Genomic DNA, 14,804 nt, shown 5'->3' on the forward strand with positions numbered 1-14,804 from the left:
CCAAATGGTTGTACACCGGTGGGAAAGGCCACAGGTGGACATGATGGCGTCCCGCCTCAACAATAAGCTAAAAAGATATTGCGCCAGGTCAAGGGACCCTCAGGCGATAGCTGTGGACGCTTTAGTGACACCGTGGGTGTACCAGTCGGTTTATGTGTTCCCTCCTCTTCCTCTCATACCCAAGGTACTGAGGATAATAAGTAGGAGAAGAGTAAGAACTATAATCATTGTTCCGGATTGGCCAAGAAGAGCTTGGTACCCAGAACTTCAAGAAATTATATCAGAGGAACCATGGCCTCTGCCGCTCAGACAGGACCTGCTACAGCAGGGACCCTGTCTGTTCCAAGACTTACCGCGACTGCGTTTGACAGCATGGCGGTTGAACACCGAATCCTGAAGGAAAAGGGCATTCCGGAGGAAGTCATCCCTACGCTGATTAAAGCTAGGAAGGAGGTGACCGCAAACCATTATCACCGCATATGGCGAAAATATGTTGCGTGGTGTGAGGCCAGAAGGGCCCCAACGGAGGAATTTCAGCTGGGTCGATTTCTGCACTTCCTACAGTTAGGGGTGACTATGGGCCTCAAATTAGGTTCCATTAAGGTCCAGATTTCGGCTCTGTCGATTTTCTTCCAAAAAGAACTGGCTTCACTGCCTGAAGTTCAGACGTTTGTTAAAGGAGTGCTGCATATTCAGCCCCCTTTTGTGCCTCCAGTGGCACCTTGGGATCTCAACGTGGTGTTGGATTTCCTTAAGTCACATTGGTTTGAGCCACTTAAAACCGTGGAACTAAAATATCTCACGTGGAAAGTGGTCATGCTGTTGGCCTTGGCTTCGGCCAGGCGTGTGTCAGAATTGGCGGCTTTGTCATGTAAAAGCCCTTATCTGATTTTTCATATGGATAGAGCGGAATTGAGGACTCGTCCCCAATTTCTTCCTAAGGTGGTATCAGCTTTTCATTTGAACCAACCTATTGTGGTGCCTGCGGCTACTAAGGACTTGGAGGATTCCAAGTTGCTGGACGTAGTCAGGGCCCTGAAAATCTATGTTTCCAGGACGGCTGGAGTCAGAAAAACTGACTCGCTATTTATCCTGTATGCGCCCAACAAGCTGGGTGCTCCTGCTTCAAAGCAGTCTATTGCTCGCTGGATCTGTAGTACGATTCAACTTGCACATTCTGCGGCTGGACTGCCGCATCCTAAATCTGTAAAAGCACATTCCACGAGGAAAGTGGGCTCTTCTTGGGCGGCTGCCCGAGGGGTCTCGGCTTTACAACTTTGCCGAGCTGCTACTTGGTCGGGTTCAAACACATTTGCTAAATTCTACAAGTTTGATACCCTGGCTGAGGAGGACCTTGAGTTTGCTCATTCGGTGCTGCAGAGTCATCCGCACTCTCCCGCCCGTTTGGGAGCTTTGGTATAATCCCCATGGTCCTTACGGAGTCCCCAGCATCCACTAGGACGTCAGAGAAAATAAGAATTTACTCACCGGTAATTCTATTTCTCGTAGTCCGTAGTGGATGCTGGGCGCCCATCCCAAGTGCGGATTGTCTGCAATACTTGTATATAGTTATTGCCTAACTAAAGGGTTATTGTTTGGAGCCATCTGTTTGAGGGGCTCATTTGTTATTCATACTGTTCACTGGGTATAGTATCACGAGTTGTACGGTGTGATTGGTGTGGCTGGTATGAGTCTTACCCGGGATTCCAAATCCTTTCCTTATTGTGTCAGCTCTTCCGGGCACAGTTTCCTAACTGAGGTCTGGAGGAGGAGCCAGTGCACACCAGGTAGTCCTAAATCTTTCTTTGTTGTGCCCAGTCTCCTGCGGAGCAGCTATTCCCCATGGTCCTTACGGAGTCCCCAGCATCCACTATGGACTACGAGAAATAGAATTACCGGTGAGTAAATTCTTATTTTTTTGTATACTTTCTGCTACAATCTCACCTAATCTTAATGCGGATGCAAAGGTTTAATTGCAAATAGATGAGGTAGTGTGGCACATGAAACTGCAGCACAAAGCTTAATATTCAGCCCTCTGATAGATATTGCCTGTGGCTTGGTTGTTGGACTAATACTGATTTGGCTGAGGTGTTTGATCGGGTTTGTCTCTGCAGTCTGTATATGAATATTTAACTACCTCTGAGAGAAAACTCTCGGAGCAGACAGCGCAGTGAGAAGCTGTAATTTCCTGCTGCTTTTCAGGCACCTGGGACAGGAATTACATGTGCAGAATTTAGTGCACTGAGAACAAATGATGATATACTCTATTACTGACCCTCATTCTGGTTCTGTTTTAAAGCAATAGACTGCAGGATATAATTAGCAGACTTCAGGTGTCATTTCTTGCTTTAAAGTATGGACTTTATTTATGTTTAAATAAATATATTGTGCAACACTGTGGCACAGTGGTTAGCATTGCACTCCACAGCTCTGTGGTCCTGTGCTTGATTTCTGCCAGCCCCTATCCCATAGAGTTTGTTTGGTTTCCTCTCACAGTCCAAAATCTGGTTAATTGACATCTTACAAAATGGACCCATAGGTTGATTGTGTCTATGTAAATAAACTACTGTAGACAAAGAACATTGATAAACACAGCTCTGGAAGAATACTTTTGTGCTACATGTTTTCCAGTTAACCCCAATTCTGTCCTTCTGGAGTATTTTATTTTCTGCTTTTTTTTTTTTTTTTGTTATGATTCCTAAAAAAAAAAAAATAGTATATTTTGTCCTTTTTGATGTTTGTCTATGCTACACAAATACTGTATTGAGTACTGTGGAAATCCGTGTCTTCTAGAACCTAAGGGGTTCAGATCCACAAATGCCTAGATTGTTGTACTGTATGTAATAATAAATACGGAGGTATTCATGTTGAAAAAGCAGGCTTTAATTAGTATTGGTCACTGCATTGTATAGAATGTTATATTTGGTAAAGCTTAAAACTACACTTGTTAGCTCAGTGTTTACCAGACTAATATGAAGTGGATATTATTCAGAAACAAAACAAGGCTGGGGGTAGGTGTAATGGCCTGTGACATTCCAAGTGAGTTGGTTTTCTTTAAAGCGGCAATCATTTGAAAGTCAAATCCAACCTGATTTTGCCTTTCAATGAACCATGCACCAGAATCTTGCAGGCTATTATTTTTACCCTTAGATCTCTATTTGAGGAAATGCTGAATTCTGGAACTTGTAATATCTTTTCATGGAATGCATGTTTGCCAATGCATGGGTGTTCTGTGTTCACAGAGCAGTTAATTATCTTCGTATTCATTAAAGATAGAGCTTTAGTCTACAGAACTGCTAAATGTGTAATTGCAGTGGTAATTCACTTGCAGAAATATCTGGAGAGTCTGTTTAATTTGAGAGTGTGAGCTATAGTGACAGCTTTGTGAGAGGCAGAGTCTGTGAGCGTCACTGTGAAACACGGCAACTGAGCACACTAGATTAAATTACTGCTCTTGGTGACATGTCGGGAAAACAGTACAGTAATTACAGCACAATTGGAAATATTCTTTGTTTTCTAGTCTGCGGTTCTCCCATATACACCAAACGTTGCATTTCAGCATATTGTAAACTTAATTTGTGTGATCTGATCATTGTGTGTACAACAAATACTCTATTGAAGCGGTGCGCTAAAACCGTAAACATTTTTACGTTTTTTTGTAGAGCTCCCTGATTTCTACACATTTATAGTACTAATAATCTTGTTACATTTTCGTAACTGTAAAATAATAAATAGAAGGTACAATATATATAAAAATGAGTCATGGATAGCAAAACTGATTTACACAGATATGATTTAATGTTCAATATCAAATAATGCGCTATGTGCACAACTTGCATGGAAATGTCCCTAATGTACCTTATTAATCACAAGTAGAAGAATTGCAACTCAAAATATTGGTGCAGGTTGTGTGCATACTGCAGTGCAACAGATTTTAGGCCTAATTCAGACTCGATTGATGCAACGTCCGATATCGCAGTCTGAAGCTCTGCACTGTGTGTGCGCACACCGTGAAGCCCAGTGAGATGCATGCAGAGGCGGTCGCAGGGCGGGAGGTGGCATGCCAACGGCATTAGAACGCCGTTGGTGGGGTGCGGTCCAGACAACACAGGGGTGTCCAGACCATTTCAGGGGTGGGCCGCGGCGGCTGCCTAATGGGGATATATTAAGTCTTAAATTGGGGGGTATAGTAAGTCTTGATGGGGAGTATAGTAAGTCTTAATAGGTCAAATAGAGATAGTAGTGAGGAAGGCTGTATTAAGTATGATGGGGTGGAAAACAGTCTGTAAGGGTAATTCTAGAAAGGCACTTGTAAATATAGATAAAATACCATTAAAACAAACGGGCAAGGGAAATATTAAGCTAAAATGTATGCTTGCGAACGCAAGGAGCCTATCAGGTAAAATGGGGGAATTGGAATGGCTTGTATCAAAGTATCAGTATCATATTATAGGTATTACTAAAACATGGTGGGACGACTCTCACGACTGGGTTGCGAATTTGGAGGGGGTATTCTCTTTTCAGGAGCGATAGGGCTACCAAAAGGGGAGGAGTGGTATGTCTCTGTATTAAACCATCTCTAAAACCATACTTAATAGATGTTATTTCTGAGGGGACTGGAGATAACGTGGATTCGCTATGGGTTGAGATCACTAGTGGGGCATTGAAGCAAAGAAACGAATCATTGGCACGTGCTACAAGCAACCAGAAATTAGCATACATGACGAGGAACAACTCTTACAGCAAATTGAAAAAGCTGCGTGAATGGGGGACTTCTTAGTGTTAGGGGATTTTAACTATCCTGATATAAATTGGAGTAACGATTCATGTGTAAAAACTAGGAGCAGCAGGTTCTTAAATACATTAAAGGATCAGTACATGACTCAATTAGTCGTGAACCCAACTAGAGGTAAAACTATTCTAGACCTAGTTATTACCAATAATGTGGACATTATATCAAACACTAAAGTTGGGGAGACCTTGGGAACAGTGATCACTATATGATCACATTCGACATCAGTTTCAAGAAACATAGCTATAGGAGATCAACCAAAACATTTAACTTTAGAAAAGCTATCTTCAGTATGCTGAGACAGGCACTAAACGACATTGACTGAGAAGTTTTGTTTCATGGTAAAAACACATTGGATATGTGGGATGCTTTAAAAGGGTTGCTTGATAGCAATATTCACAAATTAATTCCCATAAACACTAAACGCAGGAGTGCTAAACACAAGCCAATGTGGCTTAACAAGGAGGTCAAAGAGTCAATGGCTAACAAGAGGCGTGCTTTCAAAACATTTAAATCTAATGGAGGGGGAGGAGTCATTCCAGTAAGGAATGCAATAAAAGATGCAAAAAAGTAATAAGCTGCTAAAATTGTAAACGAAAAGCAAATCGCTATAGAGAGTAAAACCAATCCTAAAAAGTGTTATAAGTACATAAACAGTAAAAGGTTAAAGAAGGAGAATGTAGGCCCTTTAAAGGATAAATTGGGAGCTTTAATAAATGATGACAAAATAAAAGCGGAAATACTGAACAATTATTTTTTTTTCTTCAATATTAATTTTTATTATTTTGCGGGTAAACAAGGCAATAGGGAGAGGGGTACAGAAAAGAGCTGAACAATTTTTTTTCTTCAGTATTCACCAGGGAGGATCAGACGATGACAGTGGGGCATAATGATAGTGAAGGCAATGACTCTTGGCTTGAAGCTTGTTTAAGTTAGGTAGTAGTCCTGGAGAGACTAAGCAACATAGAGATTAATAAATTACCAGGCACAGATGGTTTTCATCCGAGGGTTATTATGGAGCTTAGGTCACAGCTAGCAAAACCCCTATACTTGATTTTCGGTAGTTCAATTAGATCAAGCATGGTACCAAAGGACTGGCGCACAGCTGAGGTAGTGCCTTTATTTAAAGAAGGAACTAAAAATAATCCTGGTAACTATAGATAGTTGGTAGTTAGTTTAACCTCTATAGTGGGTAAAATATTGGAAGCATATACGATTATCTGCGGGCTACTAAGTTTATTAGCAAAAGTCGAAGTTTATTAGCAAAAGTCGTCATGGGTTTGTAAGGGACAGATCATGTCAAACTAACTTAATTAGCTTCTACGAGGAAGTGAGCAAGAATCTTGACCAGGGAAAAGCAGTGGATGTGGTGTATTTAGATTTTGCAAAAGCCTTCGATACAGTACCTCATAGGAGGCTGATCATCAAATTAAGGGACCTTGGCCTAGGTAATACTATTTGCACATGGATAAGTAATTGGCTGGATAATACAGTGAGTAGTGGTCAATGGGATGTTCTCCAGCTGGGCACCAGTAGTCAGCGGAATACCGCAAGGGTCTGTACTTGGCCCGCTACTGTTCAATATATTTATCAATGATCTAAGTATAGTCCTGGTACGTACAGTGTCAATCTTTGCAGATGATACTAAACTGTGTAAGGTAATTAATTCAGAAACGTGGAGTCTCTATAGAATTACTTATTTAAACTTGAAACCTGGGTATCTAAATGGAGAATGAGGTTCAATATAGAAAAATGCAAAGTTATGCATTTTGGGACAAAAAACACACTTGCATCCTACACTCTAAATGGGGAAAATATAGGGGTAACTCTGGTGGAAAAAGATTTGGGAGTGCGCATAGATAATAGGCTTAATAACAGTACACAATGTCAAAAATGCAGAAAAAAAGGCAAGTAAAGTGCTTGCGTGCATTAAACGGGGCATTGAGACAAGGGATGAGGATATAATCCTGCCGCTGTACAAATTATTGGTACGTCCACACCTGGAATATTGTGTTCAATTTTGGGCACCATATTATAAAACAGATATCAGGGAACTAGAAAAAGTTCAAAGGCGAGCTACTAAATTGATTAAATGGTTAAAGACACTGGTGTATGAGGAAAGGCTTACTAGGTTAAATATGTATACTCTAGAAAAGAGGCGTCTAAGAGGAGACATTATTAATATCTTTAAATATATAAAGAGTCATTACAAGGAATTGGCAGGAGACTTGTTTATTAAAAGAAATCTGTATAGGACACGTGGGCACTCGCTGAGGCTAGAGGAGAGAAAATTCCGTACACAACATAGGAAAGGGTTCTTCACGGTAATGGCAATAAAGATTTGGAACTCCCTGCCGGAGAAGGTAATAATGGTAGACTCTGTAAATGCATTTAAAAACGGATTGGACAAATTTCTAACTGGAAAATGTATCCAGGGCTATAGCATTTAACATATTAAACCAATAAAAACAACAAAGTATAACAAAATACTCCCTGGCGCTAATTAAAAAGGCTCAGTTTTAAATAATTTGTCTGCTTTCAGCTCACTACAAAAAAAGGGACTCTACCCTTTCAAGTAACAAACCAAAGATACACAAATCACAGACAACGCTAGCAGACTATAATTAAAAATATTTATTTACTCTTAAATAGTAAAATTAGTAAATGACTCCTGAATATACCTCTATATTTTAGCTCACATCAATTTAAAGTAATTTGTTTACTATCTCAAAACATGGTAGTACATACAATAGTTCATCACAGAAAAACAGATACATTTTACTTTACACTGTAACTCTGCTCCGCTTCATACTTTGTATCATTATTGCACATAAATCAGGTGTTAATTGGTTAGTACAGGTTGAGTATCCCTTATCCAAAATGCTTGGGACCAGAGGTATTTTGGATATCGGATTTTTCCGTATTTTGGAATAATTGCATACCATAATGAGATATCATGGTGATGTTACCTAAATCTAAGCACAGAATGCATTTATGTTTCATATACACCTTATACACACAGCCTGAAGGTCATTTTAGCCAATATTTTTTATAATTTTGTGCATTAAACAAAGTGTGTCTACATTCACACAATTCATTTATGTTTCATATACACCTTATACACACAGCCTGAAGGTCATTTAATACAATATTTTTAATTACTTTTTGTATTAAACAAAGTTTGTGTACATTGAGCCATCAAAAAACAAAGGTTTCACTATCTCGCTCTCACTCAAAAAAGTCTGTATTTCGGAATATTCCGTATTTCGGAATATTTGGATATGGGATACTCAACCTGTATTAGCAGGCTTGTTGCATCATAGTCTTTTTTTATCCAAAAAGTGCTACAGTGGTTAGGGGTCTATACAGTTTTAATAGACCTTAGAACACAACTTTCCTGCCAAATCCAGTGTTAGTCAGTATGCAGGCATTCAAAGCGCTTTTTAGAAGGTAGAATAGTTAATGCAAACAGCTGTTATTTATACATGGCCATGTAAGTTGCTTATCACATGCATATATACTACCACATCCTCCTCCTGGGTGAAATTAAGCTTCAACACCCGACTCTGGTGCTCATAACCCTTTCTGTGAGCCTTATCCGGAGATTAGAAGGAAAATATCCCCCAGTCGCGAGCCCAATCTGTCTTGGCGTGGTGTGTAAGCTTGAGGTGAACAGGTAGTCAGGAACAACCTTAGAGACACATTTCCCCGCATGTACAATCAAGTCAGCGGCTTCCTCAGTCAGGTTTAACATATTAACATTAAATATCTGGGAGTGGTAAGAACCATAGCTGTCAATTCATTACTTCAGCATGTGTACTAGAATATGAACAGCTTAACACAATACAGGTTGAACCCAGTGGGCTTTTTGCCTCTTTTCAACCTCACTAACTATGGGGGTAATTCCAAGTTGATCGCAGCAGGAATTTTTTTAGCAGTTGGGCAAAACCATGTGCACTGCAGGGGAGGCAGATATAACATGTGCAGAGAGAGTTAGATTTGGGTGTGGTGTATTCAATCTGCAATCTAAAATTGCAGTGTAAAAATAAAGCAGCCAGTATTTACCCTGCACAGAAACAATATAACCCACCCAAATCTAACTCTCTCTGCACATGTTATATCTGCCTCCCCTGCAGTGCACATGGTTTTTCCCAATTGCTAACAAAGATCCTGCTGCGATCAACTTGGAATTACCCCCAATGTAACTATGTCACACGCAGCTGCTGCAAACCAAAACATATCAAGTAGCCACCTGCGCAGGGAGGGAGCTACTTGGCGGGTACAAAAGCATCGTTGCCATGCGATGCTTTCGCACCCGTGAGGAGGGGGTAGGGCCTGACATGCAGGGTGGACTAGCCTGTGCTGGGCGTCCTGCCGCATGTCAGATAAAACTGATCGTAGCACATCTACGATCAGGTCTGAGTCACGCCCTTTATGCAAGTCTCATTTTACATGGGGCGGGGGCATACAAACTATAAATTAGGCCCCATCATATGTGTCCTGGACAAAAAAATGATTAATGATTAAGATTCCGAGAAGTATGTAATACAATATGGATAGTAGGAGCACATAGGGAGATAGGGCAACACAAGCTGCACAAACATACTTTTCCGTGCCTGTTTAAGATGCAAATCTATTTAAAATTTGTACATTTCTCTATCAATTGTAACCACTGCACTTTAAAGATCAATCTAACATGGCTGGGCTGTAAAATATGGGACCTACATCAGAGCTGGCCATAGGCATAGGCAAACTAGGCAATTGCCTAGGGGCATCAGCAGCTTCTGCTGATTAAAATGATATGCGGCATTGCCTAGGGGCATCAGCAGCTTCTGCTGATTAAAATGATATGCGGCATGTGTAGCATTTCATATGCAGATACAGCCACTGTCTCACACAGTATATAGGCATGCTGCATATCATTTTAATCGGCAGAAGCTGCTTGTGCATCCTAGCCACATAGCAATGCAAATAAGATGCATTTTCATTTAAAAAAAAAAGGTGCCCGACGTTAGCATTAAGGCAAGATTTATGGGGACACATCTGTATCCAAGCAGAGGCAGAGGTTACAGTGTTAGTGGCAGTGTGATTGCTGTGTGCATGTGAGTGGGTTGGTTGTGCAGTAGTGTTCAGAATATGTGTAAGGAGCATTATGTGTGTAAAAATGCACTAATAATGTGCAGCAAATGTGTAGGGGCACTATGTGTGTCATTATGTGTATAAGGGCATTAATAATGTGCAGCATATGTGTAAGGGACATTATGTGTAAAAGGGCATTTATAAAGGTTGTCATAATGTGTAAGGCGCATTTTGTTTATAAGGACATTAATAATGTGTGTCATATGTGTAAGGGGCATTACTGTGTGGATTTATGTGTATAAATGCATTACTAATGTGTGGCATTATGTGTATAAGGTGCTCTACTATGTGACATTGCGTATAGAAAGGGCACTACTGTGTCGTCTAATGTGAATAAAGAGCAATAGGGTGTGGTGTAATGTGAATAAGGAGCAATTCAGTGTGATGTAATGTGAATAAGGGGCTCTACTGTGAGGAGTAACGTTTATAAGGTAAAGTGATACTACTGTGGGATGTAATATGAATTATGGACACTATCACATGATCCAATGTGAATAAAGTTGCAGTACTGGTTGGCGTAATTGGAATTGGGGTTACTATTGTGTGGGTTATGCCCCTTGCCAGCAAAAACACACCCATTTTTGGGCTGTGCGCCAAATGTGCGAACTGTTCCTATTTAAAATATAGGGGGTACAAACACCAAAATAAGGACTGCTATGGGTGAGGGGTGATGGTGCTGGGAAAGAGGTGCAAGGTCAGAGGCGGAACCAGCGGTGGTGCTAGGGGGCACCAGCCAAAATCTTGCTTAGGGCATCATATTGGTTAGGGCCGGCTCTGACCTACATCCTTTTATTTGTAACTGGCTCATTACATCTTTTATACTAATGCCTTTTTATTCTTTTTTTTTTCTTTAAAGTCACATAAATCAGAAAACCCAGTTTGAAAATCCTGTTCTAGAAGCCAAAAGAAAGAAACAGCTTGGTCATCTGAGTTTGGTGCCATCTGAGGGCACATTAATGCCAGGTAAATATGTTGCTCATTCTTATGAAGTATCAATATACAGGTTTTTATTGACATTAAACCTTTTTCTTTTTTCTTTTTTAGTTAACCCAATTTATTTTTATTTATGTTCACTTAACTTGTTTGCACCCACTTCAGAGTCTGACAAGTCACCATTTACCAGGGATCCAGCACTGTTAAAGGGTGCACTACTGCGCACATCACTCAAAAAGAGCTCTATGGGGTTTGGATTCACCATTATTGGGGGAGACAGGCCAGATGAGTTTCTACAAGTGAAAAATGTTCTGAAAGATGGTCCAGCTGCACAAGATGGCAAAATTGCTCCAGGTACTACTATTTGTTATATATATTTATTTATTATTATTATTATTAACTTTTATTATCATTAGGGTTTTTTCTTTAGTTTTATAAAGCGCTGATGATATATTATGCACTGGGGTATCATAACTTAAATAAATTACATACAGTGACCTGTAATAAATAGTATAAATAGACAAAAGTTTTTACAGTATTGCTAAAACATTGTTTTGTCCTCCAGCGGTTTCATGCACAATCATACATTTTTACTTGGAGGTGGTCCATATCTGTTCCTTTTCTATAAACCATTGCACTTAGAGAGTTAAAGTACAGACTACAGCTCAGGAAATTAGCTGCATCCATATGAAAACATACGCTCGGCTATTAAGACTCTCAAATAAAGTCCTGCAAGAAACTATTTACCACTGTTGTTAACTGTAATAAATTAACAGGCTACTCTGCAATCAGCAGAGGAATGTGTTTCGTTATAGAAATGTTATAAATGGTAACTATAAATTGCCATTTAGCGAGTCTGGTTTTATGGAACACTGAATTCCAAGCTGTGCACTCTAGGCAGGCCATTTCCCAGAGTACGAAACTTCAGAGCATGCAAATTATCTAGTATAGCGTAAAAAAGTCAAATTCTTTTCGTTCTGTATGCCATAGTTCTGCCGTAAGATCACTTTAAAGACCACTCATCAATTAGATTGTTTCTAATAAAATGATGCGCCAAACACCATTAAAAATTTTTTTAAAAATCAACAAAAAACCCTTTATTTCAACATCATATTTTACAGTTTGTGTTGTTCCTGTTCCCTCAACTACCTACACATATAGCTGTTCTGTTGCACGGGTCTGTATCACGCTGCGGTCAGCATCCCGATGCCGGGATCCCGGCCGCAGAATGCTGGCGTGGGGTGGGGCAATCATAGCAAGCCCCTTTCGGGCTCGTGCTCGTCACGCTGCGGGCTCGGTGACGACGGGTTCTATTCCCACTCTATGGGTGGGATTCAAATGATATATCACGCCCAATTTCCTTTCTAAAATGATCTCCATTATTGCGCATATTTGCGCCCATAGTGATCAGGTTTAGCTGTGTAAAGGGTTGGGTGCCTCCCTACTCCGGGGATAGCGAGCTGAAATAATGATACCACGCCCCTGAGGGCAGAAACAGAACAAGTGTGGAAAGGGGTGAAAAGAATTGAATCCCGCCCTATGTGTGTCGTGGACACTCACGAGTGGGAATGGCCCCTGCTAGTCTGCATGCCGACCGTTGTGAAGGGGTGGGATGTAGGGGGAAGTAATGTCGGTCACATAACTACATCCCCTGCTGCACATGTATCTTGTGAATATTACTTGGGTATTATCCCGTCTGTGTCACCCCTGTCTGTGTGCCCCTCCCCTTCAAAATGTAAGCTTTCACGAGCAGGACCCTCTTCCTTTGTGTGCCTTTACATCTCTTACTTAACCTATCTTCTTTTCAATGCTTCCTTTGATAGCACCTATTTCCTCGGTCTTCTGCCACCCTGATACTTATTTCAGTGCTGTTTACTGACGTAGCTATGTTTATATATCCTCTACTTGTCCTATATTGTATTGAATTGTAAGTCACTGTTTTTATGATTTGCTTATTTGTTTACTCTGTAATTGGGCGCTGCGGATCCCATGTGTGCCCATATAAATAAAGGATAAAAATAATATTAATAATGAATTACTTACACCTTGGCCTCAGGAAACTACTTGGTCCCATTTCAACTATTGTTTTGATACAGCATCAACAGTATAAAAACACATGGTGCTGCAAACTTGGGAAAGCTGCCTTGTTAGCGTATTCATTGTGAAATTTTGGAAGTAGATTTAACATCGGTGGTAAAAATGTAACAATTGTGTATAATGTAATTCTACTTTTTAGGTCCTAAATATTTCTAATTAGTGATTAAACATTATTATTACATATTATAGTGTTTGTATTGTCATTTTGGTATATCTTGAATACATAAATTCATGTATTTTTCCCAGGTGATGTGATTGTAGACATAAATGGAACCTGTGTACTCGGCCACACACATGCAGAAGTCGTCCAAATGTTCCAGCTAATTCCCATAAACCAGTTTGTAAATATGACCCTTTGTCGTGGCTACCCCCTTCCTGAAGATAGCGATGATCCTGTAGCTGATATAGTTAATACTGCTCCACCAATCATCAATGGGCAGATGACTACGCAAGGAGAAAACTTGGGAAGTCAAGACTTAAAATCTGGAATAGTGATTCTGGACCAGAATGGAAAACCAGGTCATGTGTTGGTCAATGGACGATTGAATGGTCCTTCACTGGACATGCAAGATCAAAGGACATCTATGTCATCTGGAAACTCACAGCCTGAACTTGTAACCATTCCTTTATTGAAAGGACCTAAAGGTTTTGGATTTGCTATAGCTGATAGTGCTATGGGGCAAAAGGTCAAAATGATCTTAGACAGCCAGTGGTGTCCAGGACTCCAGAAAGGGGATGTAATTAAAGAAATCTATCACCAGAATGTGCAAAACCTGACACACATACAGGTTGTGGAAGTCCTGAAGCAGTTCCCCGTGGGAGCAGAGGTGCCGTTACTCATCCTTCGGGGAGGTCAGTAACACAGATGAGCTAAACCTTATTTCCATTTCTACAACATGTTTACAGTATGGTATCTGCTATTTTTTTTTACATTAATAAATGTGTATACTGTATGTAAATGACTGTATTTAACTACTCCAAAGCTGATGCTAATTTTTTTGCTTTCTGAGCACAAAGCATAGCTGCAAAGTGAGTGCAGCACCAACATGATACCTCTCTATGCCAGTTATGTAGGGTGTTGTTAAAGCAGTGACCTCTATGGATGCAAGTACTCTATTTGGTTAATATAAGGGAACCTTTTTATCATATAAAAATGTAATTAAAACACTACAGAAGGTTCCATGGTCACCTTCTAATCCCCAAATACCTCAAGAAGTAACTAGGTATGGAAGTGTATGTATGTATGTATGCATATATATATATATATATATATATATATATATATATTTCTCTATCGTCCTAGTGGATGCTGGGGTTCCTGAAAGGACCATGGGGGATAGCGGCTCCGCAGGAGACAGGGCACAAAAAGTAAAGCTTTAGGATCAGGTGGTGTGCACTGGCTCCTCCCCCTATGACCCTCCTCCAAGCCAGTTAGATTTTTGTGCCCGGCCGAGAAGGGTGCAATCTAGGTGGCTCTCCTAAAGAGCTGCTTAGGAAAGTTTAGCTTAGGTTTTTTATTTTACAGTGAGTCCTGCTGGCAACAGGATCACTGCAACGAGGGACTTAGGGGAGAAGAAGTGAACTCACCTGCGTGCAGGATGGATTGGCTTCTTGGCTACTGGACATCAGCTCCAGAGGGACGATCACAGGTACAGCCTGGATGGTCACCGGAGCCTTGCCGCCGGCCCCCTTGCAGATGCTGAAGTAAGAAGAGGTCCAGAATCGGCGGCAGAAGACTCCTCAGTCTTCTAAAGGTAGCGCACAGCACTGCAGCTGTGCGCCATTTTCCTCTCAGCACACTTCACACGGCAGTCACTGAGGGTGCAGGGCGCTGGGAGGGGGG

At 40.7% G+C, this 14,804-nt stretch overlaps 1 protein-coding gene across 3 annotated transcripts in view; it reads left to right on the plus strand.

The window, feature by feature from the left end:
• The window catches only part of MAGI3 (membrane associated guanylate kinase, WW and PDZ domain containing 3), a 676,662-nt gene that overhangs the window by 430,783 nt on the left and 231,075 nt on the right, over positions 1-14,804 (plus strand). For all 3 annotated transcript variants that reach the window (XM_063955402.1, XM_063955400.1, XM_063955401.1), the window contains 3 exons: positions 10,788-10,894; positions 11,030-11,218; positions 13,208-13,813. In XM_063955402.1, the coding sequence (XP_063811472.1) occupies positions 10,788-10,894; positions 11,030-11,218; positions 13,208-13,813 (902 nt within the window). The remainder of the gene's footprint in view (positions 1-10,787; positions 10,895-11,029; positions 11,219-13,207; positions 13,814-14,804) is intronic.

The sequence above is a fragment of the Pseudophryne corroboree genome, chromosome 2, assembly GCF_028390025.1.
Source record: "Pseudophryne corroboree isolate aPseCor3 chromosome 2, aPseCor3.hap2, whole genome shotgun sequence".
In the NCBI taxonomy this organism is placed as follows: Eukaryota; Metazoa; Chordata; class Amphibia; order Anura; family Myobatrachidae; genus Pseudophryne; species Pseudophryne corroboree.